Source organism: Cnephaeus nilssonii, assembly GCF_951640355.1.
Source record: "Cnephaeus nilssonii genome assembly, chromosome: 12".
Taxonomy (NCBI): Eukaryota; Metazoa; Chordata; class Mammalia; order Chiroptera; family Vespertilionidae; genus Cnephaeus; species Cnephaeus nilssonii.
In genome coordinates, this window is record NC_137083.1 from 71309426 (window position 1) to 71336487 (window position 27062).

A 27062-nucleotide genomic window follows, 5' to 3' on the forward strand; every position below is an offset into this window, starting at 1 on the left:
TTCAGTAGGAGGTGCTAAATCATAAGTTTCTTTTTAACTCTGAAATCCCAATGCTGTCCCCTACAGCCTCTGCAGCCAGTGTAACCCTGATGTGTGAGGTAGAGGTGGGCTGGGGGAATCCCCTAGCTTCTTTGTTGTTTTACCCTCTCAAGAATGGCAATGTGGGTCTTCTGCTGGCATCCCCGTGTCCCGATTCTGTGTCACGGAGTGCACCTGTTGCTCAGGGAGACGTGATTCTGTAGTATTAGTTTTAGTTAGTATTAGTGATTCTGTAGTATTAGGCTCCCATTTAATGTGCTCCACATTCAGACACCAAGAGCAAAAGGGCAATCTCGGGAAGGTTTGTGGGTGGGGGGTGGGGAGGAGGCCAGGTTTTGTGGCTTTGTTTCTCTGTCTGAATTGTTGACTGCCTGACACCACAGCTGCTCTTCTGTGCTATGTTCTTGCCCAGGTTTCCTAGCTCAGCCATAGCTAGTGCTGCTTACTCCTGCAGGAATGCCCGAGTCTCTCTCTTTCTCCCAGCTGAGAGGAGTGTCAGCCACAACTGGATTCCTCCCCTCTCCAGCAGAGCTCGGGCTGCCAGGCCACATCCCTGGCACCTCTCATACCCACCTCCTTTCGCCTCCCCCTTTGCTCCACTTGCCCATCTTTAGATGTTTCAATGAATGGATTTCTCAGGGGTATTTGTGTGTTGAGCAGGGACTACTTTGTTGAGTTATAGCTGTTTAAATTGTTGAAACTTCAAGGGAGAAAACCAAGGGAATCTCTCATGCCACCATTTCTCTGTCACCTCCTTTGACTTATTACTCCCTAATCTCTAACTTTTATTTCATTTATACAATTTCAACATCATTACTCAGATATATGGTCATTTCTGCATCTATGTTTTTGTTTTCCCCTAACTGTGCATTTAAATTATTTCTTCCAGGGCCACATTAATAGTCCATTAAGCTTTCAATAAGAGCCCTTTATGTTTGTAAGTATTTGGGATGGGTGATTAGCTTGTTTAGCATATGTTTATACATCTCATGTGTTGTTTTCTCATTGTTTTTAATGTATGAAAAAGTCTTGATTTCACTGTGAGCCACTTGACTACCATGGTACCATGCATATTTTTGATTCCTTCACAATTCTTTCATGGGAAATTTATCATTTTCATTGAATTTAATAGATTTGAAGTAGAATTATCATTTGACTATTTTATTTACATAACTGAACTGAAACATATAATCTTCGAAGTAATTAATTCATTAATCCATTTGTACCATGGATTGTATGAAGCATGACTTAGAGCCTGAAGATCTTGTTCCAAATACTATCTCAACAACTTGTCCAAGCTAATACACTATCAAGACTTTTTCTAGTCTTTGAAGCTTAGTTTTTTAAGTGATTAATAGATGTGATACCTAGCTAACAAGCAGGGTTACTAAGAATTAAAACAAGATAATGAATGTGAAGGTACTGAGCATGTTGTCATTTCATAGTAGCTATTTACCAAATTTTACATTTACTTAAATTGACAATGTATTTTCTGTGGTATTATGAGAGTCACAATTCCTAAAATGCACATTTCTGATTGATTTATGAAACTTAGTTAATAAGTATATATTTTATTTTTCTTTAAACCTTTCTTATCATTATAATGGTACCATTAGCCATATATATACACATCCATCTGCATATTCATACATATAGTCATCATCCATCTGTAAATCATTTGGTCTATTTTCTAGTCTACATTTTTAAAAATATATATTTTATTGATTTTTTACAGAGAGGAAGGGAGAAGGATAGAGAGTTAGAAACATCGATGAGAGAGAAACATCAATCAGCTGCCTCCTGCACACTCCCCACTGGGGATGTGCCCGCAACCAAGGTACATTCCCTTGACTGGAATCAAACCTGGGACCCTTCAGTCCGCAGGCCAACACTCTATCCACTGAGCCAAACCGGTCAGGGCTATTCTACATTTTTATTGAGATCTGATTTACAAAGTGCAATATATAGTTTTTAAGTGTACAGTTTGAAGGATGACAAATAAATATACCCATGTAGCTCACATTCACTTTTCCATTTCCCTAGAAAGTTTCCTTAGGTCCCTTTCAAGACAGTCCCCTAGAGGCAACTCTTGTTTTTATGTTTTACCCTCTTTTATTTAGCACATTATATATTAGATACTCTTTTTAAAATATATTTTATTGATTTTTACAGGGAGGAAGGGAGAGGGATAGAGCGTTAGAAACATCGATGAGAGATAAACATCAATCAGCTGCCTCCTGCACACTCCCTACTGGGGATGTGCCCGCAACCAAGGTACATGCCCTTGACCAGAATCGAACCTGGGACCCTTCAGTCCGCAGGCCGATGCTCTAGCCACTGAGCCAAACCAGTTAGGACTATGTTAGATGCTCTTAGTGTGTGAGTTATTTCACTCAGCCTAGTATTTTTATTTACATTCATGTTTTTATAGCAGTAGTTCAATTGTTTTTATTGCTGAGATATATTTCAGTGTTTGAATATATCACAGTTCTTTTTTCTTCTAGTTTTCTTTTTGTTATTGATTTCTAGCTTAATTCCACTGTGGGGTGAGAACATGTTCTATATTTCACATCTTTGAAATTTATTAAGACTTTCTTGATGGCCCAGCCTATGGACAGTTTTTGCAAATATCCCATGTACATAAAAAAATAATGTAATTTGGTAGTAGTTGTGTATAATGGTCTATGTGTTGTATTAATTAAGCCACATTTATTAGTTATCTTGTTCAAATCTAGCTGACTACTAATTATTTTGGCTTTTTCTGTTAGTTACTGTAATGTGTTTTTTGGTCAACTTTGCTTATTTGTTTTAAAGCCACCATATTCCTGATACAATGACTTTATTCTTATGCAGTGTGATTCTCAGTAAATGTAGTAATACTTCTTAATTGCAATACACTTTCCTATTAGAATGGCTATATCAGCTGTCTTTTAGTTTAGTGTTTTTGTTTTGATGGTATAGCTTTTTTTTGTCCTTTTTTTCAACTTTTCTATATGCTTTTATTTAAAGTAAGCAACGTATAGATCCCTTTTTAAAATCAAGATTTATTAATAATAGTTTATTCTAATTAAAATATTTAGTCCATTTGTATTTAGGGTGCATGCTGATATATCTGTTCCATTTAGTTAGTGCTCTTTTTTCCAAGATTGTTTTTGATTCATTTTTTAATTCAGTTTCTATCTTGCTGATTTCTCTATTCTTCTATTATTATTTGAGTGGCTATTCTAGAGATTATAACATGTATTCTTTACTTAATAGAGTCTATTATAATTTAGTACTTTTATCAATTCCTGGGAAATGGCAGGAATCTTAGAGTATTTTAACGCCATTTGCCCATCCAATTTTTGTAGATTTACTCACGTATTCATTTTATTTGGTGTTCTTCAGTCCACCCAACATTTTCATGTTTCACTTAGGGATTATTTTTCTTCTGAAAATCTTTTTTCAGTGTATTTTCTAGTGACAAAGTCTGTTTTTGTTTGAAACCCTTTTTTTTTTTTCACTTTAATTTTGAAAGCTATTTTCATTGACTACATACTTCTGGGTTAGAAGTTATTTCCTTTTGGTATTTTTAAACTGTCATTTTGTTGTCTCCTACCCTACATTTTTCTATTGAAAAGCCAGCTGTTAAGTCTTATTCTTGATTCTTTGAAGGAATTATGTTTTATCCTGTGGTTTTTAAAAAAAGATTTTCTAGCTCTAGCCAGTTTGGCTCAGTAAATAGGACGTCAGCCTGTGGACCAAAGGGCCCTGAGTTCGATTCCGTTTAAGGGCACGTACCTTGGTTGCAGGCTTCTCCTCGGTCCTGGTCAAGGCGCATGCAGGAGGCAACCAATTGATGTGTTTCTCTCACATTGATGTTTCACTCTGTCTTTCCCTCTCTCTTCCACTTTCCCTAAAAGATCAATGGAAAAATATCCTTGGGTGAGGATTAATAAAACAAACAAAAAAGATTTTCTATTTGTCTTGTTTTAGGTAACTTTGTTATGATATCCTTAGATATAATTTTCTTTGAATTTGTTTAGCTTTGAGTTCATAGAACTTCTTTGATATACATATTTAATGAGTCTGGGAAATGTTTCAACTAGTATATTTTCAGATATTTCTTTTGCCTCATTCTCCCTCTTCTTTCCAACTTGGGTTTAGACCATTACACCCCTATCCACATATGTTTCTTCACACTCTTCTTTATTTTCCATCCTTTTTCCTCTTCATATTTCACCTGGGTGTTTTCTCACAGCCTATCTTCCAGGTTGCTAATCCTCTTCTGTTATAGCTAATCTGCTATTACATCCAACCATTAATATCTTACTTTCAGTAATCCCATTTTTTCCAGTTGTAGAGTTTCTGATTGCCTCCTTTATTCAAAAAAATTCTGATCTCTAAATTTTTTCTTTCACACCTATTTTGGAGTGTGCTTATGATAACATATATAGATCTGTTCTTACTGTCTTTCTTTTTTATTTTGGTCAACTGGTTTTATCTCCTAGAATGCCTAGTAAATTTTTATGAAATGCTAGAAATTATGTATAAACATTTGTATAGGTCTCTTTGCCTCCAGAAAATATTTAATTTTCTTCTGCATGAGAGACTCTTGATTTGCTTATGGATTATAATGGTTCAAGGCTGTGTTTTGGGATTGGTCTATTTTCCCAATATCCCTTCAGTGGTAGAAATTCAAACTTGGAGCATTTATCTGACCCACTGGGGTAAATGAGTGGTCTGGATAATGGATGTGAGATGGAAGGCAGGTTGTGTAGATACGTGAATCCTTCAGGGGGCAATTAGAGGGTTATCTGGGGGTCCAACTGAATATCCAGGCATTGATTCAGGACTGGAAAGTTCAAAAAGCTTTAAATTCCCAGGCTAGTAAGAATAAGAATGGCATCTTTCCTCATGCCTCAACCTTCATAATGTTCATTTTAGCAGCTTGATTAAAGTGACTCCATTTTATATGTTCCCTATCTTCACTCTTTCCTTAGGGTCATGAATGCAAAAATTTGTTTCTTCAGCTTTATGGAAATAATGAAATCCCTTATTAGCTTTTCAGCCTCTTAACAACTGGTTTGTAGTCCTCCTCCCTCTCTTCCTACACATATCTGTGTGTCTTAGCCTTTTGCACTCGGATGTCGAGTGTGTCTCGATACGGTTAGCATCGGTAGCAGCTCGTATGTCGAGCCACACTCGACACGCAGTTTCACCGCGGGGGGCGGGGGCGAGGGGGATTTTTGTCTATTTTTTCAGTATCTTTTCTTGTTTTTATTAGCATGAAAGGACAAGTAAAATGTAAATGCCGTCTCAACTGATGCCAAAAAAGAAAAAATGAAAAACCGATAACGCATGTGAAATTTATTAGGAAACTAGTACATGATCTTGTTAGAGAATTCAGAGATGGTACACTAACTTCCAGGGGTAGATTATTATCCACTAACTTAGAGCAACGTTTAGATGGAAAGCTCCATATAATCATAGCTCACCCTAACAAAAAACACAAAGATTGTGTTGTTTGTTCTAACAGAAAAATCAAAGGAGGAAGAAGGGAGACGATTTATATTTGTGAAACATGTGAATGTAAACCAGGTCTTCATGTGGGTGAATGTTTCAAAAAATATCACACCATGAAAAATTATAGAGATTAAAGTTACTCTTTGAATGTATCAATAATTTGAAATATAAAAAAATCCAAATAAATAAGTTTGTATGAACAGAAACTCCAGTTTTTTATTCTACTGCCGCGCTTTGTAAAATCTGGGGTATTTAAAAAATTAAATCCCAAGTAGAATAAAGGAATCGAGAAAAAAAGCAAGCAAGTGCAAAGGGTTAGATCACTTTTCTGCTATTCCTTTTTTGTTTTGTTTTTTTCTAGATTTAACTCTTAGAGTTCTTGTTTGGTAGCCCTGAATCCAATTTCTGTGTCTTCAGCCCAGCCCCATAAGGCCTACAACACAGGCCATAGCTTTCTGCTTATGCTACCCAGGAATTGGCAAATGTCTTCTTAAGGGAACAAGTGGCAAGGAATGTAGGACTCAACAAATGCTTATTTTCTACCCAGGATCTTGGCTTCTCATGTTCTTGCTGCCTTAGTTTTTCTACAATGCCTCAAACATAGTTTCTATTTTATAGCTTTTATAACCTTTGTATTAGAAGGGTTTATCTAATAAAACTACTCTGATAGTTAGAAATGGATGTCCTAGTTATAGCATTTTATCATTGTCAAAATTTATAGTTTTCCATAAATTTCCCAGCTAAAGCTGATTAAATAGAATAAAAACAGCAGATAATACTGAACTACACAGTAAAAATCTGACATGAAGACAAACCAACCATTTTACACTTGGTACAGAGAAATGATACATATATCATTATGAAGGTACATTTTTTCCCCTGCCAGACTGATAATTTTGTTTCTACTTTTTCATGTATGCCATCTAGTGGAGGTTTTGTAGAAATGAAATAACAAGAAAGTAAGATGAATGAAAGGCTCTGTATCATCCAAAAATAATATTTTATATTATAGTAACATATATAAATCTTACTATTTTAACCCATTAAAATTTTGAGGAAATTTGGTAGATGAATAAAAATACAACTTAGTATCACTAGTAAATTCAGCTGGGTTTTGTTAGACAATACATGCTAAGTACTAGAAGATACAAGATTCAAGATCCAGTCCATTCCTGAAGAATTTGACAGTATAGACTACAACACTTAAAGGCATTTATAACATAGTAACATTAGAGGTAGAATAGGGTGTCTCTAGGAATCAAAATTAGGAGAATTTAACTGAGATGAAGATGACAAATGGAAGAAACTTCCTAGAAGTATATCCTTTGAACTGAAGTTTAAAGAATGAATAGAAGTTAGCCAACTACCAGTAACTATGGTAGAAAAGGATATTCATGCCCTGGCCGGGGTGGTTCAGTTGCTTAAGTGTCGTCCCTTGCATAAAGAGGTTGCTGGTTCAACTCCTAGTCAGGGCACATGCCTGGGTTGCTGGCTCAATGCCAGTAAGGGGGCATGCAGGAGACAGCCAATTGATGTTTCTCTAAAATAAAATAAATAAAAACATATTAAAAAAGGAAAAGAGAAAATTCAGTGTGGGTGCATGTTTAGGCAGAGAAAGAGCCTATTAGATTCAGGCAATTTATAAATTATGTAACCAGATCATATGAAATTGGTGTAGAAAATGAGCAAACTCATATTCATCATTGGCTAGATAATAATCTGTGTAATCTTCGCTTAAAAATAAATGAATTTAATCCTGAAAACTATTGAACAATTCTAAGAAGAATGAACATATCCTATCTAATAAAGAGGGAATATGCTAATTGACCCTCTCGTCATTGCAAAGGTGGCGGTGCCCACAGCCAATAAGGAGGGAATATGCTAATTGACTGCCACACCCTCAAATATGGCGGCACCCACAGCCACACGATGGCAGTGCCCAGTCCCCTCAGCCCTGCCTCCGGAGTCCCCTAGCCCCCTCAGGCCCCCCAGATGCTCAGGGCCAGCCAAAGGCACAGGCAAGCCTCGGATGGTGGCTGCCCAGCTGCCCAGGGCCACCTGAGGCTCAGGTAACCAGGGCTGGCCAAGGCTTGCACAGCCAGAAGTGACAGCAGCAGAGGTGTGATGGGGGCATCGCCTTCCCCTGATTACTGGGTCGCCTCCCGCCCCTGAGGGCTCCCGGACTATGAGAGGGGGCAAGCTGGACTGAGGGACCCCCCCTCTCCAGTGCATGAATTTTCATGCACCAGGACTCTGGTTATTTTATAAAGGTTATTCTGACACCAAGTTGAAGATGAATTGGAGCCAAGAGGTTCAATTAAAAGGCCATGGACTACATATTCAAAATTGATAATAGCAAGTAAATTTGCCTGAATTTGAAGAACATTAGTTCAATTGTACTTCAAGATTGTTTTCAAAATTGATTTTTATTTAAAATTCTGACATGCAAGGTTTTTGTTAAAAACTTTAAAAAGTATGTAACTTAGAAAGTGAAAAGTCTTTTTCCCCTACTCTTCAGTTCTTATAGCAGGTTGTTATATATTTTTGCAGAACTTCTTCCATGTGTTACCATTTTCGTTTTGTTGTTAAATGGTTTTATACAGTGTATAGGGTGGGGCAAAAGTAGGTTTACAGTTGTGAGTTTGAGAAAGAGTTTATGCTTGTATTATTATTTATTATTATTTTCCATATGAACAACTGTAAACCTACTTTTGCCCCACCCTGTATACTGTATTGCAATTGGCTTTTTCATCTGCTCAGTGTTTCATGGGCACTATACTTGTCAGTGTGTATAGATATAGTTCTCTTTTTATAATGGCTGCATAATATTCCACTGTATTGATATGAAATAATTGCTTCATATTTTATTGAAGAACATTTGGGTAGTTTTCAGGTTTTTAGTATTACAAAACAATACTGAGCATCTCTGGGAACTTGTGTAGGTTTTCTATAGAACACATTCCTAAAGTAGGGTTGCTGACTCACAGATATATGTTTATTTAGAATTGTGATATGTGCTGCCAAATTATCTTAGAAAAAGTTGAATCACTTTATACTACCTCTGACAGTATTTGAAAGGACCCACACAGTGATATCACTGGATATTTTTAATTTTCCAATATGATCCTCTCTAATAAAATGGTAATATGCAAATTAACCATCACTCCGCTACATAAGCCACGCCCACTAGCCAATCAGGGCGAATATGCAAATTAACCCAAACCAAGATGGCTACAGCCACAGAGAGCAAGGTTTCCCAGGTAACAGAGCAAGCCAAGCTTTCCATAGCCGTTGCAGGCCTAAGCCTCCACTCAAGCTACAAAGTTTCAATTATAGAAGGTAAACAAATTCAAACAAATGGCTGCAGAATGGAGCTTGAGAGAGCAGGCCAGGGTTGCCGGCGGCAACAGGGGAAGCAAAGCTTTCCACACACCCTGGCCGGGCTCACCCCCTTAAGGCTACAAAGTTTCAATTGTAGAAGGTGAATTAACTGCCACAGAAATGGCTGCCACCTCGGAGGGAGCAGCAGGCTTCACTCCGCTCCAGGCTACAAAGTTTCAATTGTAGAAGGAAAATAAATCCCAGATACCAGGGCCTCCCCTTGGGTTGCCAGGGGGCATGGCCGGCCTGCAAACCACCACAGGCCCCTCACTCAGGCTGCCCCACGCCCCAAGGGAACCCCACCCTGATCTGGGACACCCTTCAGGGCAAACCAGCTGGCCCCCACCCCTGTACTAGGCCTCTATCCTATCTAATAAAAGAGTAATATGCAGATTGATCATCATTGCAACACACAATATAGCTGCCCCCATGTGGTCAAAGATCCTGCCCCCATGTGGACACAAGATGGCCACCACAAGATGGCCAGCAGGGGAGGGCAGTTGGGAGGCACCCGGCCTGCAAGGGAGGGCAGTTGAGAGGGACCAGGCTTGCAAGGGAGGGCAGTTGGAGGTGATCAACCCTGCAGGAGAGGGCAGTTAGGGGTGACCAGGCTGGCAGAGGAGGGAAGTTGGGGGCAAACAGGCTGGCAGGGGAGCAGTTAAGCATCAACCAGGCTGGCAGCGGAGTGGTTAGGGGGTGATCAGGCTGGCAGGCAGAAGCGGTTAGGGGCAATCACGAAGGCAGGCAGGCAAGCAGTTGGGAGCCAGCAGTCCTGGATTGTTAGAGGGATGTCCGACTGCCCGTTTAGGCCCGATCCTGATGGGATCGGGCCTAAACGGGCAGTCGGACATCCCTCTAGGAGTCCCAGATTGGAGAGGGTACAGGCTGGGCTGAGGGACAACCCCCCCGCCGTGCACGATTTTCGTGCACCGGGCTTCTAGTTTATAAATAATGATACTTCATTTTAATTTGCATATTTTCAATAATACTTAATTGATGTCTTCCATGTTTTTGTGAGTGGTTTATATTTCTTTGTATATTAAGTACCTGTGACCTTTGCCATTTTTCTATTTGGTGGTTCCACTTGTTTCTTAGTGATTTATAAGACTTTTTGTATACATGGACCTTTTAGCTTCTTACTGTTTTATGTGTTGAACTATGATTTCTAATTTGTTTTCATGCTGTTATTGTTGTTGCTTTTAGTTTTTATGTTGTAATTTCCATTTCTCTTTAGAGAAAAGTTGTCAGAAACTAACTTCCCCAAAAGTCCTGGACTCAGAGAATTTAACAGTTTACTTCTTTAAACTTCCAAGGAATAGATTACACTAATATAACTTAGGTAGTTGCAGAGCATAATGAATGATCAGAGCATACTGAATAAATCAGCAAAATGAATGTTATCAATAAATTAAAGGAATACTATCCAGTGATTCAAATGGGATGCATATTAACTTTAAAAAATGGTTCACCCCCTGCCTGGTGGCTCAGTTGGTTGGAGCATATTCTTGTACACCTGAAAGCTTTCAGGTTCCATCCCTGGTTGGGGCACGTAGGGAGGCAACCAAGTCAAGAAACATATCCTCAGGTGAGGATTAAAAAAGAAATGGTTCAATATTAAGGAAATGAATTTTATAAAAATAGGTCAAGAGATATTTTTAAAAAGTGAGTTATCATTGTAATAGATGCCAGATGGATGTGTTAATAAAAGTTAGTCGAAGTCCAATTTTCGTAACTTTAGTAAAATTTGATTAATCGTTCTTTAATTTCATAAGTGTATATCTGAAACCAAAACAAGTCAGATGATTAATGGAGAAACACTAGCAGCATTTGCAATTCAAGAACAAGATAGGATGCTTATCATATGCTTTTTTTTTATCTTCACTTTTTTTTCTTTTTGGTATCTATAAGGCAATTCAGTTAAGTACAAGAAGAAAACGAGATACAAATAATAATACAAGTATATAATAATACCAGAGCATTTACTTTGTGTCTGGTACTTTTCTAATTATTAAACATTGTTATCTCATTACCACAGATTATGATAATATAAAAAATAGATGCCACTAATGTAGAAACTATTATTGTGAGCATATAAAGTTATAGAAATTGAGGCACTAAGAGTTTAAGAAACTTGATTAAGGTTGTACAGCCACTAAGTGCTGAAGACTAGATTTGACTTAGGCAGATCGACTTTACTTATACTTACAGGTATACCACTTATACTGAAACTAGGAGTTTATAAACCTGTAACGTTTGATTAGAACAGAGTCATGCTCATTTGTTTACACATTGTTATGGCTATTTTTGTGCTATAATACCAGAGTTGTGTGGTTATGACACAGCACTGTATGCCCCATAAAGCCTAACACATTTACTTTACAGAAAAAAACTTTACAAAAATAGTTTGCCAACCCCTGTTTCAAACTCTCCTATATAATAAAAGCCTAATATGCTAAGTGTCCGACCGTTCATTTGACCATTTGACTAGTCGCTATGATGCGCACTGACCACCAGGGGCCAGATGCTCTGATCTGTAGGTTAGCTTGCTGCTGGGGTCCGGCTGATTGGGACTGGGCAAGATGGACTGGACATCCTGCGGTCCCCCGTGGCCCCGATTGTGCACTGGTGGGGTCCCTTGGCCTGGCCTGTGCCCTCTCACAATCCGGACCCCTCGGGGTATGTCAGAGAGCTGGTTTTGGCCAGGCCGAGGGACCCCACCAGTGCATGAATCCATGCACCGGGCCGCTAGTTAAACTTTGTTACCTTTGATCAAACTATTAGCGTTTTTTATTAGGAAACGGGGCAAAATTATGTGAATATGTGTAAACCTAAGATAATCAACTCAGAAACTGTTAGAAATATAATCATAAAGTATGGTAGTTTTTTAAAATACTAATTGGAAACCAATTGCAAAATTCAATTGGTTTCCAATTTAGAAACAATAAACAGCTTGATAACACAATGAGATAATACATCTCAATGTTGGGAAGAAGGTGAGGATTCAAAAGTAAGTACTAAAAGAAAATAAGGATGTTATAAACTTTCAGATCAAGAGGCCAGGGGTAGGGGTAAGGATTTGATAGAACAAATAGAACTTGATCACTCTGACAAGGCTAAAAATGAGACATGGAAGCATATAATTATCATGGGAGCATGGTAAGTAAAAAACACAAAAATAATGTCAGAAATAAGTTTAACCATGTTAATAAAAAAGGAAAATAATATGATTTGTAAAGCTCACTGATTGAAACATAATAATATATTAGCTAAAACCAAATTCAGTGAAGTCATAACAAAAACATAATGGCTGAAAATAAAACAATCAAAATTATGTTATTCATTTAGCAAATGTTTATATGAGGTAGGTACCAACCCCCCCCCCCAAAAAAAAAACAAACAAACAACACAAAACAAACCACATAGGTACCTCTGGGGTAGTCAGGGAACAAAGATGGTAACTTCAGATTGATTTTGAGTTTTCTTGGGGTACCTAGGTGGTAGTGACAGATAAGATCTGTAGCTCAGGAACAAAGCCTGGGCTAAAGATAATAGATTTAGCAGTCAATTGTATGTTGAGAATAAAGTCATGAGAGTAGGTAACAGCCTTCAGGTGTGTTCTTTATGTAGTGAACAAAGGGAAAGGTATTGAGGACAGAAGCCTCTGAAATACATAGTTTTAAGTTCTAGACAAATAAAAGGAGTCCACATAACTGACCTTGGTCAAAGCAATCATGTATTAGAAGTAGCAGGCAAAGAAAAGTGCATGGAAGAAGAGAATTCTTTACATTAAATATCAGGAAATAAATAAGATGCAAATTAATATTGGAAGTAAATTTATCAGTATCACAAATTACCATGTCACTTGAGTAGATCAGTTATTATAAAGTTTTATCACTTCCCTGGAGAGTTCGTAACATTGTCATAAATAGAGAAGCATTTGTAACAATGAAGAGTTTATTTAGATTTATTAATCCACAACAGGCAGACAATTACAGAAGTTACAAGTCTCTATAGATGCAAAACCACTGGGAGAATTATTCTCTCTTTCAAAACTGTCATGCAACATTATTGATGTTATCAGTAAATTTAATAACTACTTAGGATAGTGGTCGGCAAACTCATTAGTCAACAGAGCTAAATATCAACAGTACAACGATTGAAATTTCTTTTGAGAGTCAAATTTTTTAAACTTAAACTTCTTCTAACGCCACTTCTTCAAAATAGACTCGCCCAGGCCATGGTATTTTGTGGAAGAGCCACACTCAAGGGGCCAAAGAGCCGCATGTGGCTCATGAGCCGCAGTTTGCCGACCACTGATTAGGAGATCCAAGATAGTGGCCGAGTAGGTGGATGCTACACTCACCTCTTCCCAGGACCAACTAAATTATAGAACAAAAATCCAGAATAACTTCGCTGAAGACTAGCTGAAGAGAAGTCTTATAACCAAGGATTTAGAGAAGCAACATCAAGACTGATAGGAAGGGTGGAGACAAGAAAAGGGCTGGCCTTACACTTACGGGGTCAGCTGAGATTCACTCTGAGAAGTGTGGGGTGTAAATCCCAAGCCAGGTTCCTCAGCCGAGAGCATCAGAGCCTAAAAAAGGCACCCACATAACATCTGGCTGTGACCAGCAGCCGAGTTTCTGTCCACCAGAGAGAGAGACGGTAGTGCACTAGAGACACAGGCACCCTCTTAATGGGATAACACACAAAATTTCATTCACAGCCAGTCACCCAGGGCTCCAGTAGAGGGAGGGCAGAGTGGACTAGAATCATGTGAGGTGAGATTGGGCATTATGCTCTGGGGAGGAAGCTGAAGGAGACAGCTGCCAGTATCTCTATACTGAATCATTCTCCCATACCGCAGGCACCATATTTCTTGAGTGGAGCTCTCCCCTTGTGTTGCATGAGCCTGGGAGAAAGCAATAGTCTTACCATCTGGACTCCCTCTCACACCACCATGTTAAGCTTACACCCTGCTGAGGAGTACAACCAGGAGACTGAGCCTAACACTGGCTGCCTCGGGACTTTTGATGAAAGGCCTCCGGGCTTGGTGCTAGTAAAAGCTGGCCTTGGTGCATAGCTTGGTCCTTCCCATGTGTACCCAGGCCCAGCTTGTTGCTCCAAACAGGTTGCCAAGGGCCAGTCACAAATAACATCTTAACATTGCTACATACCCTCCCAAGAGGCCCAGAGCCAACACACCCAATGGCCAGCTTCAAACAATGTCAAAGAAGTTTCCAATAAGCTTCACAAGAAGTGTATCCAGAAGGAAATATTGGCAGGCACCATACCCTGCTGAGGCGAATTCCACTTTGTGTGGTCAACACCTGCACAGCAGCTTGTACACATCGTCATAGTTGAGCCTCTACAGTCGGCCAGCCTGAGAGTCCATCCCACACACAAATGGGCCAATAGCAATCAAAACTCAATTACAAGAGGAGGGCCCACATAACCCACACAAGGACCATTCCTGGAGCATCCAGCTCAGATGATCAAGGAAACTGCACTGCTGGACCCCACAGAACACCTACTGCATAAGGCCACCCAATGAAGACGAGTAGTCCTAGAAGATCTGATACATAGAAACAAACATAAAGATGCAGCCAAAATGGGGAGACAAAGAAAAAGGCCTCAAATGAAAGAACAGGAGAAATCTCCAGAAAAAGAGCTAAAAGTAATGGAGGCAACAATAGGTTGCATAAAATAGAGGATCCAGTTTGGAAGACAAGTTAGAAAAAAAAACAACCAATCAGAGCAGCAAAAACTAAAAAGAATTCTTAGAAAATGAGGCTATGCCTTGGCTGGTGTGGCTCAGTAAGTTGGGCATCAAGTCATGCACCAAAAAGTTGCTGGTTCAATTTCAGGTCATGGCACTTGGGCTCTGTCTCTGGTAGGAGGCATGTGGGAGGCAGCTGATCAATATTTTGCTCCCATATCAATATTTCTTTCTCTCCCTCTCCCTTCTCTCTCTAAAAATCAATAAAAATATTTTATTAAATGAGGGACTTTTGGGACAACATGAAGTGTAACAACATCCATGGTATAGGGGTACCAGAAGGAAGAGAGAGAGAGAGAGCAAGGGGTCAAGAATCTATTTAAAGAAAAATAATGACAAAAAACTTCCCTAACCCGATGAAGAGAAAAGACACACGAGTCCAGGAAGCAGAGTCCCAAACAGGATAGACCTAAAGAGGACCATATCAGGACACATTATAACTAAAATAGCAAAGGTTAAAGACAAAGAGAGAATCTTAAACCTACCAGACCTGAGGCCCTGAACCTAACCTGTCCCCTATACCTGGGCTCCTGAGCATTAAAGAGAAAAAATCAACATGATATAGAAAAATGTTAGTTACATGCAAACAAGTGGTTAGAATAAGATGGAACTTGGAGACATTGTAGAAAATAGGTCTAGGCAAAGTACCGAAAATTAGGAGTCACCAGAGATTCGGAAATTACCGAAAAATTGGTACAGTGGTCTGGTAGGGTTAAAAGCCACAAGAGAGAGACAGTTATCTGTCTTAAGGGAGCTCCCATAAGACTATCAGCTGATACCTCAGCAGCAACATTTGAGGCCAGAAGAGATTGGGATGAAATATTGAAAGTAATGAAAGCAAGGACCTACAATGAAGACTATCTCAAGCAAGGACCTACAATGAAGACTATCTCAGCAAGTCTATCATCCTATATAATAAAAGCCTATCATGCAAATTGTCCCCTCATGAGTTTGACTGCTCGCTGTGATGTGCACTGACCACCTGGGGGCAGCACAGAGCATGATGGGTGTCGGCGATGCAGTGCTGGCAGCGGGCGGCAATGGAGGTGCTGCCAGCCCCGAATGGCCCCGACAAGAGCAGGACCATGGTGGGATGGTGGAGCAGGTGAGAGGGCAGCACCAGGCCAAGGCAGGTGCAAGTGGAGGCCTGATCGCCCTGCCGATCATCCTGAAGACGATTACCAGTGGCAGCAGGGGGTGGGCCTCTGCTCAGCTCCGAGGCGCTGAGGGAGCTGGGTGGGGGACCCGGTGGCCCCAATTAATCGCCCCATAGGCAGGATGGTGGAGCAGGTGAGGGGGCAGCGCCAGGCCAAGGTGGGGTGCCAGGCAGGGCTGCGAGGGTGGGGCATGAGCTGGGGCTGTGAGCCTGGGGGCGCAAGCTGGGGCCCGATCCCCACAGGCCACCCCGAGGGACCCCACCCCTGCACGAATTCGTGCACCAGGCCTCTAGTTTAAAATTAAAGGAGAAATAAAAAGCTTCCTAGGCAAGAAAATGCTAAAGGATTTTGTTCCTACCAACCAGCATTACAAGAAATGTTAGAGCTTGCTTTAAGAAGAAGGAGAAGAAGAACCACCACCAGAGGAATATAGCTAAAAGAATAAAATGGCTGTGACACCTTAATCAATAAAGAAATTAAAATAAATAAATAAATAAATAATAAATAAATAAATAAATAAATAAATAAATAAAGAGGCCTTTAAGGCACTACCCCTTAAAAAAATAAATAAAAAAATAAAAGAATAAAATGGCAATAAATATGTACTTATCAATAATCATTTTAAAAGTAAGTGGCTTGAATGCTTGAAGCGAAAGATGTAGGGTAGCTAAAATATAAGAAAACATGACCCATATATATCCTGTCTATAAGAAACTCACATAAAAATGAATGATACAGGCTAAAAGTAAAGGGATGGAAAAAGATATTACATAAAAATGAAAAAAAGCTGGAGTAGCAATACTTCTATCTGACAAAATAGAATTTAAACCCAAGGATATAGTAAGACACAAAGAAGGACACTATATAATGATATATCCAACAAGAGAATATAACCTTTGTAAACATTTATGTACCCAACATAAGAGCACCTAAATATGTAAAGCAGATTTTGATGGTAATAAAGGGAGAGATTGACAGTAATACTGTCATAGTAGGGGATTTTAACACCCTATTGCCCTCAATGGATAGATCTTCCAGACAGAAAATCAGCAATGAAATTGCCTTAAATGACACACTATATTAGATGGATTAATTGATATTTTCAGACCATTTCACCCAAAAGCAGTAGAATATACATTCTTTATAACTGCACATGGAACATTTTGTAAGATAGACCACATGTTACTACACAAAACAATTCTGAGTAAATTTAAGAAGATTGAAGTCATATCAAGCATCTTCTCTGACCATAATCATATGAAACTAGAAATCAATTACAAGAAAAAAACTGAAAAACACACAAACACCTGGAGACTAGATAACATGTTATTAAACAATGAATGAGTTAACAGTTTGCACAAGTAAGAAATCAAAAGATACATTGAAAAGAGATGGAAATGAGAATACATCAACCCAAATCTATGGGACACAGTGAAAGCAGTCCTAGCAGGTAAATTCATAGCATTACAAGCTTAGCTCAAGAAACAAGAAAAATCTCAATCCAGTTTTACATATAAAGGAAGTTGATAAAAAAAAAAAAAATAAACCAAGCCTAAAGTAAGCAGAAGGAAGGAAATAGTAAAGATCAAAGCAGAAGTAAAGGAAAGCAGCAAAAAGGAAGGAGTAAAAAAAATCAATATAAAAGATTAATAAAACAAAGAACTGGTTTTTTGAAAAGATAAACAAGGCCCAGCTGGTGTGGCTCAGTGGTTGAGCATTGATCTATGAATTGGGAGGTCATGGATCAATTCCCAGCCCTGACACATGCTTGGGTTGCGGGCTTGATACATGATGGGGGAGGGTGCAGGAGCTAGCCAGTCAATGATTCTTTTATTGATGTTTCTCTCTCTCTCCCTTCCTCTCTGAAATCAATAAAAATATACTTTTAAAAAAGACAAGATTGATAAACCTTTAACCTGTCTAATAAAAAAAAGAGGACCCAAATAAATAAAATCAGACATGAAAAAGAAGAAGTAACAACTGACACCATAGAAATATAAAAGATTGTAAGAAAATATTATGAACACATATTTGGCAACAAATTGGACAATCTGGGCAAAATGGATAAATTCCTAGAAATATATAATCTTCCAAAACGGAATCAGGAAGAATCATCATAGAATCTGAATAGACAGATTATAGCTACTGAAATTGAAGCAGTAATAACCCGCCCCCCCCCCCCAAAAAAAAGGTTCTGGACTGATGGCTTCACCAGTGAATATTACAAAATTTCAAAGAAGAACTAACACTTATCCTTTTCAAACTGTTCCAGAAAATACAAGAGGAAGGGAGACTTTGAAACTCATAAGGCCAGCATTATCCTAACTCCAAAACCAGATAAAGATACTACAAAGAAACAGAATTACAAGCCAATATCCCTGATGATCATAGATGATAAAATCCTCAACAAAATATTAGCAAATCATATCCAGCATTACATTAAAACTATCATACACCATAATCAAGTGAGATTTATTCTGGTGATGCAAGGTTGTTACAATACCCACAGATTAATAAACATGGTATACCACATAAACAAAATGAAGGATAAAAAAGGATCATATCAATAGACACAGAAAAAACATTTGATAAAGTCCGGCACCCATTTGTAATAAAAACTCAGGAAAGAGGGAATAGAGGGAACATACCTCAGCACATTAAAGGCTATATATGGCAAACACACAACCAACATCATACTCAGTGGGGAAGAACTAAAAGCATTTCTTTAAGATCAGGAACAAGACAGGGAAATCCACTTTCACCACTCTTTTTCAACATAGTACCAGAAGTTCTAACTACAGTGATCAGACAAAAAGAAATAAAAGGCATCTAGATTGGAAAGGGGGAAATAAAACTGTCATTATTCACAGATGACATGATATTTTACATAGAAAATCTTAAAGTCCACCAAAAAATTCACTAGATTTAATAATTCAAAAGAGTAGAAGGATACAAAAATATCCAGAAATTGGTGGCATTTTTATATACCAATAATGAACTATCAGAAATGGAAACTAAGAAAATAGTTCCATTTCCAGTTTCTTCAAAAAGAATAAGATGCCTAGGAATAAATTTAACCAAGAATGTAAGGAACATGAACTCAGAAAAGTATAAGACACTAAAGAAAGAAATTGAAGAAGATTCAAAGAAATAAAAGCATATATCATGTTCATGGATTAGAAGAATTAATATAATTAAAATGTCCATGCTACTTGAAGCAATCTATAGATTCTACACCATTATTATCAAGATACCAATGATGTCCTAGCCAGAGTGGCTCTATTGGTTGAGCATCATCTTGCACACCTAAAGGAAGCCAGTTTGATTCTAGATCAGGGCACATACCAAGGTTGCGGAGTTTCAAACCTCCATTGGGGCACTTATGGGAGGCAACCGATGTTTCTCACACAGTGTTTCTCTCTTTTCCCCCCTCTCTTCCTCTCCCTCCCTCCTCCTTCCCTCTCTCTTGGGTGAGGATTTTAAAAAATATACCAATGGCATATTTCACAGAACTAAAACAAATATCCCCAAAATTTATATGGAACCACAAAAGACCCTGAATAATAACAATATTGAGAAAAAAAATTAAATTTGGAGGAGTAGTGCTCTCTGATATCAAAGTATGCTACAAAGACATATTAATCAAAATAGCATGGTACTGGCATAAAAACAGACATATAGATCAATGGAACAGAAGAGAGAGATCCTAGAAATAAACCCAAGCTTTTAGAGTCAAACTAGAGGCCCGGTGCATGAAATTCGTGCACGGGGGGTGGTCTCCTCAACCTGCCTTGCACCCTCTCCAATCTGGGACCCCTCAGGGGAAACCAGCAGTCGGACATCCCTCTTGCAATCTGAGACTGCTGGCTCCTAACCACTTGCCTGCCTGCCGCCTGATCGCCACCTAACCGCTCCCTGGCCGGCCTGATGGCCCCCAACTGTACTGTCCTGATGGCCCTCAACTGCCCTCCCCTGCCAGCCTGATTGCCCCTAACTGCCTCTGCGTCAGCCCCCACCACCGTGGCTTTGTCCAGAAGGAAGTCGGACGTCCAGAAGATGTCTGGTCACCTGGTCTAATTAGCATATTACCCTTTTGTTAGTATCTATACTAATATGCTAATTAGATCAGGTCAACCGGACATCTTCCTGACGCCGGATAAAGCCATGGTGGTGGGGCCAAGGCAGAGGCAGTTAGGGGTGATCAGGCAGGTAGGCAGGCAGAGGGGTTAGGGGCCATCAGGCAGGCAGGCAGAGGCAGTTAGGGATGATTAGGCAGGCAGACAGATTAGAGGGGTTAGTTCTAATCAGGCAGGCAGGCAGAGGGGTTAGGGGTGATCAGGCAGGCAGGCAAGCAAGCGGTTAGGAGCCAGCGGTCCTGGATTGCTAGAGGGATGTCCAACTGCAGGGATGGGGCCTAAACCAGCAATTGACATCCCCTGAGGGGTCCCGGATTGGAGAGGGTGCAGGACAGGTGGAGGGACCCCCCCATGCACGAATTTCATGCACTGGGCCTCTAGTAGATAATATTTGACAAAGAAGGCAAAAACATAAAATAGGGGGTAAAAATAGTCTATTCAATAAATGGTACTAGGAAAATTGAGCAGATATGTAAAAAAAATAATTAGTCCACCTTCTTACACCATACATAAGAATAAACTAAAAATGAATTAAAGACTTAAATATCAGACTCAAAACTATGAAAATCTTAAAAGAAAACATAGACTGTAAAATCTTGGACATTACTAATAGCAATATATTTTCTGATATATCTTCCTTGGCAAGGAAATAAAAGAAAAATAAACAAATGCGACTATATCAAACTGAAAAGCTTTTCACAGCAAAGGAAACCATCACCATGGACATAGACCACAGTGGTAAATGCAGGGTAGGAGTGCAGAGGGGAGGTTGAGGAGGATATTGGAGGGATAAGGGGTAATGGACAGAGACTTGACTTGGAGTGGTGAGTAATAATACAGTGTACAGATGATGTGTTGTAGAATTGTGCACCTGAAACCTTTATAATTTTGTTAACCAGTGTCACCCCAATGAATTCAATAAAAAAGGAAAAAACAGTTTAGAAGCTGAGTAATATATCTTTTTTTAAAATATATATTGATTTTTTTACAGAGAGGAAGAGAGAGGGATAGAGAGTTAGAAACATCGATCAGCTGCCTCTTGCACACCCCCTACGGGGGATGTGCCCGCAACCAAGGTACATGCCCTTGACCGGAATCGAACCTGGGACCCTTGAGTCCGCAGGCCAACGCTCTATCCACTAAGCCAAACTGGTTTTGGCATGAGTAATATATCTTTAATCTAGATCCTATTACTGAGAGTTTGCTATTCCATTGAAACCAATATAAGCGTTATAACATTTTAGTAGTGTTCTGAAGCTTTTTAGTAAGCAAACTACATCTAGTAGTTTTCTTATCTAAGAGGGAATAAGCATCTGTAAGTAGCCATTTATATCCATGAGAATTTACAAACAAAACTATATCCCTGCTCCTTTCTGAGATTCTTAAGAGAAACTTATATTTGGAAGAACTTAAGTTTTCAGTACAATTTCAGAAAGTTTTGGTTACAATTTTTAGTAATAAGGTTCAATCAAATGGGACACTTACACTTTCATGTCCCCTTATTTGGATACTCTGCCAAAGAGTATCACCTCTTTGAGATTATACTTCAGCCAGCTTACTTTAGTTAGTTTACCAATTTTGCCATATTGTGGAGTGAGTTTATGAAATTTATACTGTGTTTCATGATCAAATATACAAAAAAGGGGACATATGTAATATTTTCAACAATGAAGATTTTAAAAAATAAAAGAATATGGTGACCTCAGTCCCACAACCATAAGGAACTAAAATTTGCTAACATCCTGAATGAGCATGTAACAAAATTCTTTCCTAGGGGTTGGCCAATATGATAACTGTTTTGAGATACCCTGAGCACAAACCCAGTCATGTGCCATGCTTGAAAGTTTGACCTACAGAATTCTGAATTAGTAAATGGGTGTTTTAAATCACCAAGTTTGTGGTCATTTGTTATGTAGCAATAGAATACAAATATACGAACAATTCAATTAAAAATAAATAAATAAAAAATAAATAAATAAAATTTTAAATTTATTGGCATAAATATTTCCTTATACTTTAAAATCTGGAGACTCTGTACTAATATCACTTCTCTTATTCCTGACATTGGTGATTTGTGTCATCTTTTTTATCATGATCAGTTTGGCTGTAAGTTTTTCAATTTTATTGATCTTTTCCTCTTAATAAGAATCTGATTAAAGAGAAATAAATGGACAATATGAAGATTTAGAGAAAGGTAGAGGGAACAGCACTTGCACAGTCCCTGAAAGGGGAATAATTTGGCGTTTTCATAAAGAATAAACTGGAAGTGGCCAAAAGAGGAATCATGGAGAACAGTTCTGAGACTTACGCAGTAATATAGATCAGAAAAAGATAATGATAGCTTGGACTGCTTATAATAGCTAACAAGATGTGAGAAGTGGTTAGATTCATAATATATTCTGAGGTGAATCCAATAGCACCTACTGATGACTTATGGAGTGATGAAGAATAGCCACAAATAATGCTTAGTCTTAGGCCTGTGGTTAATGGTAGCTTTGTGAAATAGGAAAGATTGGAAGGAGCAGATTTCAGCTATTGTGGGGGAAGTGAGATGGAGGAGAGGCCTCAAGAGATATGATTTATACTTATTGAACATTTTGAATGATTAGTTGACTCAAATGAATTTTTTCTTTTGTATATATTTTCTCTTTGCTTAAGTTATCCAGGAAATTCACTCTTCATCGTGTAAAAATTGTCTGTCTAATGAAAGCACTGTATAGGAGATATTCAAGGTAAAAGAGACAATGTTTGACAACTACATATAGTTTCTAATAAAACATTAAAGTTGTAATGTACTAGGAAATAGAAGAAACAGATAAATATGTAAATCTTTTTGTGCTAAAGACATTGGAGTGCAGTGATTAGAGTTAGGTTGTACCTTATGTTAATGAACCTAATAACGAAATATTCTGTTTAAAGGTAGTGTATACAATGTAACCAAGATGAATTTCTTTAATGAGATCAAAATAGAGAATTCTGAAATTTGTTGTTCTTTTGTGAACTTCTTTGTATATAAATTAGATATTTGAGGTGACTCCTGAAGATTAGGCCCAGAATTCCAGACCTGCTTTAAAACAGACCACAAAATAAGTTTAGCCCAAGTAGAACTGATAGAACCTATTTGGTGTCCTTTGTAATAGGTCCAGCGGATGACTAACTTCTAGAGGTAGAGGGATTCAATCTGTAATTTTGGAAAATGATACACTAGAGGGAAAGCACTATGCTCTCCTCGAAAATAGTCTCAGAGAATTTGGCTGAAGTATTAGATTGATCTCTTTCTTGATTAGAGTAAGCCTCCAAGTCAGGGTAAAATTCTTTCAGTCGTAAACTGAAGTAGAATTGTGATAGAATACTTTACGAAACAGAGGAAGTTTTAAATTTACATTTTTATTTCAGCAAACTGCTGTATAAAATACAATAAGGATTCAGTTTGAGCATTCCTCTGAGGACAGGGACCTTTTTTGTGTTACTCGTTACTATATTCTCAGCATAAGCACAGTGCAGCTACTCTGATATTTTTCTATATGAATATGTAAATTAGTGAAACCGCAAATTAGAAAGTGTGGTTTATTTTGTGATTTTTTTCTTAAAACGTGTTTCTTCACTAGAGGGTGCTGTGTAAGCATGTTATACTTTTAAGTGTTCATTTTTTTATTTGCTATGAGATTGGATTTTAAATAATATGATTTATTAAAAGCTCTTATTTCTCTCTTTGCTTTCAAAGCAATACTGATGGTACTGTTATTCATGAACTTGAGTAACTATTAATGGAAGCATTCACACAAATGTTTCTTTTCTTCCTCCTCTTTAGGAGACTTATGACTCCAATCATGTATGCTGCACGAGATGGTCACCCTCAGGTTGTTGCTCTCCTTGTTGCTCATGGAGCAGAAGTTAATACCCAGGATGAAAATGGTTATACTGTGAGAATCCATTGTACAATGTTCCTTTTTATTTCTAAGACATTGATATCTTATAATTATTAGTATTAGGCCACAAATACTTTTGAAATAAAAGTTACAGAAGGGCTAGGATATAATTGTGTTTTGATGAAGAAAAGCAACAGCTGAAATATAAAAAAGGAATTTTCTGTCTCTCTTGGCCCTCACCATTGACAAAGAAGCTGTAACACACAACAAAACCTGGGCTCCAGAATACACTTAGAATTCTTTTTTTATACAACACAGTTCAGTAATTGGCAGATAAACCATTTTATTATATAACATCACTTGAGTGTGTAAAACATTTCTCTTATAAAATCACTGAGTACTGGAAGTTTGCTTTGCAATTACAACTTTGGAAATATGTTTACATTAAATTGTGAAATGAAGAGATTGCATCACTTCATTAATTAACCATGTTTACTTTGTTATTTTATTTATTGTTCTTTCCCTCTCATATACAGTCCCTCTTTTTAAACAATGTTTTCCTCCCCGCCTCCCACTTGTCCAGGCTTTAACATGGGCAGCACGTCAGGGTCACAAAAATGTAGTTTTGAAGTTGCTTGAACTTGGAGCAAATAAAATGCTACAAACCAAACATGGAAATACACCAAGCGAGATTGCAAAAAGAAATAAACATCTAGAGGTATTCTTTTATATATTAAACTAAATTTTCTATGGCATGTTATGTTGTCATTTGTATTCTAGAGTAAATGCTGATCATTAAAGCTCTGTGAAATTTCAAGAAGAAATTTGTAGTTTTTCTTCTAAGCTTTGAAAATTTGAGGACTTATAATTAGTTTATTGCATTATTAAATCTAGGGCAGTGGTCGGCAAACTCATTAGTCAACAGAGCCAAATATCAACAGTACAACGAGGTGACTGTTTTTTTTCTGAACACCATTGTTCAGTATAGGCCACAAAATTGTTATCTATTTATCCATTGAGCCAAACCAGCTAGGGCTATGGTTATTGAAATTTCTTTTGAGAGCCAAATTTTTTAAACTTAAACTTCTTCTAACGCCATTTCTTCAAAATAGACTCGCCCAGGCCGTGGTATTTTGTGGAAGAGCCACACTCAAGGGGCCAAAGAGCCGCGTGTGGCTCACGAGCCACAGTTTGCCAACCACTGATCTAGGGTATGTGACACTGAAATAGAATATTAAAGAACATCAAAGAAAATTATGAACATGAAAGATTATTTTGAGTTTTAAATTGTTTCTTAAAGTGAGATTTAATTTTGTATTTTGGTTAATTATGAAGCATAACCTTGAATTACTAAAAAGTTAGATTTTTAAATCTAAGGAATTTCCCATATGGAGTTGGGATTTGTATACATTTAGCCATGCTTATTACATTCTTCCTACTTAACCATGTATTTAAAGTACTACCTTAGTACTCAATCTGAGTTACTTAACAAAATGGAATTTTTCATTTTGTTTTATATTGTATGGAAAATATTAATTACTATATTCTTTTGTTTTTACTATTTTTAATTAGATGTAGTTTTTTTCTGGTTATTTTATTTTATTTATTTTTTAAATATATTTTTATTGATCTCAAAGAGGAAGGGAGAGGAAGAGAGAGGTAGAAACATCAATGTTGAGAGGGAACCCTTGACTGGCTGCCTCCTGCACATTGAACCAAGCCCGCAACCCAGGCATGTGCCCTTGCGCAGAATCGAACCTGGGATCCTTCTGTCTGCAGGCCGACACTCTATCCATTGAGCCAAACCAGCTAGGGCTATGGTTATTATTTTAATCAAGGAAATATTTGCTTATTTTTTAAAAAATTATTCTTAGGATAGTAAGTTGTGAAAGTTCAGTCTCACCTTGGAGAAAAATTCTTTCTAGATATAAAATAATCACGTTTAGTTTCTTTTAAGTGTAAGTAATAGTATATAATATTGTTAACTATATTTGAATGGCTCAACTTTTTTCAGATCTTCAGCTTTCTTTCTTTGACTTTAAATCCATTGAAAGGAAAGCTTCAACAGCTAACTAAAGAAGAGACTATTTGTAAACTATTGACAACGGATTCTGATAAAGAAAAAGATAGCATATTTAGGTAAAAACCTTTTTATTGTTCAACACAATACCTATAATTCAGTAAAAATTGTGCATGGTTTTATTACTTCTAGTAAATGTGATATATGATATCTTAAACTTATAAGCATTTTTTAATATCACTTAGAAATGTCTGGTTTCTAAGTGCTTTATTCTCCAGAATTTTAGAAAAATTTTATATGTGTATATTGACAGTAATGAGGATAACTTTTTGACTTTATATAAAATGTCCACAATAAAATTTATTCCTAAAAGGTTCTAAGATTATGTTTTTGTTAGTGCTCAGTTTTTTTGAACACTAAGTTTTTAGCAGGTTTCTGATTTTATAAGCTAAAATTAAAAATACGTATTTTTTTTCTGAACACCATTGTTCAGTATAGGCCACAAAATTGTTATCTATTTATCCACATTTTAAATTATTATTAAATTCTTACTTCCTGCAGTTAGAGTTTTTCATGTACAAGATCTCACAAGGAATATATATATCAGCATTTATCTTCATTCTTAGGAAAGATTATCTACATTTTACTATCACCGTTTACTATCACATGTTTACTTATATCTTTACTCAAGAAACCTTTCTTATTCCTGATATAACATAGATCTGTTGTGTAAATATACAAATATATTTTACATATATTTATTTTCACTCATTCTTTCTCTGCATTATAAATACTTATTTGTTGTTTGGGCATTTATAGTATTTTTCTGAAATTGACACTGCTATAAATATATATAGTTCATATACAGCATTTGGAGACCTGGAAGTATTTTTACATGGTCTTGGACTTGAACATATGACAGATTTATTAAAGGTAAGACATTGTATAAGCTACAATAAATTACTTATGTATATTTGTTGGTTAACATGACATTAAATATCCATGAACATGCATATGAAAAAGTCCCAAATACACTTTTCTCTGTAATTTGTACTTATAAGCATTTTGAAAATTTGTACTTAAAAGAGTTTCAAATATTTGTACTTATAAGCATTTTAAAAATTTATTATTCTAGAAATTTATGTAAATTTTCTGGCTGGATTAAACAGCTTTTAC

At 37.4% G+C, this 27062-nt stretch overlaps 1 protein-coding gene across 1 annotated transcript in view; it reads left to right on the forward strand.

Moving 5' to 3' along the window:
• ASZ1 (ankyrin repeat, SAM and basic leucine zipper domain containing 1) overlaps positions 1-27062 on the forward strand; it is a gene marked incomplete at both ends in the record, with an annotated part of 83410 nt that overhangs the window by 25193 nt on the left and 31155 nt on the right. Inside the window, 4 exons of the mRNA XM_079786457.1 lie at positions 23809-23920; positions 24450-24584; positions 25881-26005; positions 26744-26819. Coding sequence (XP_079642583.1) covers positions 23809-23920; positions 24450-24584; positions 25881-26005; positions 26744-26819 — 448 coding nt within the window. The remainder of the gene's footprint in view (positions 1-23808; positions 23921-24449; positions 24585-25880; positions 26006-26743; positions 26820-27062) is intronic.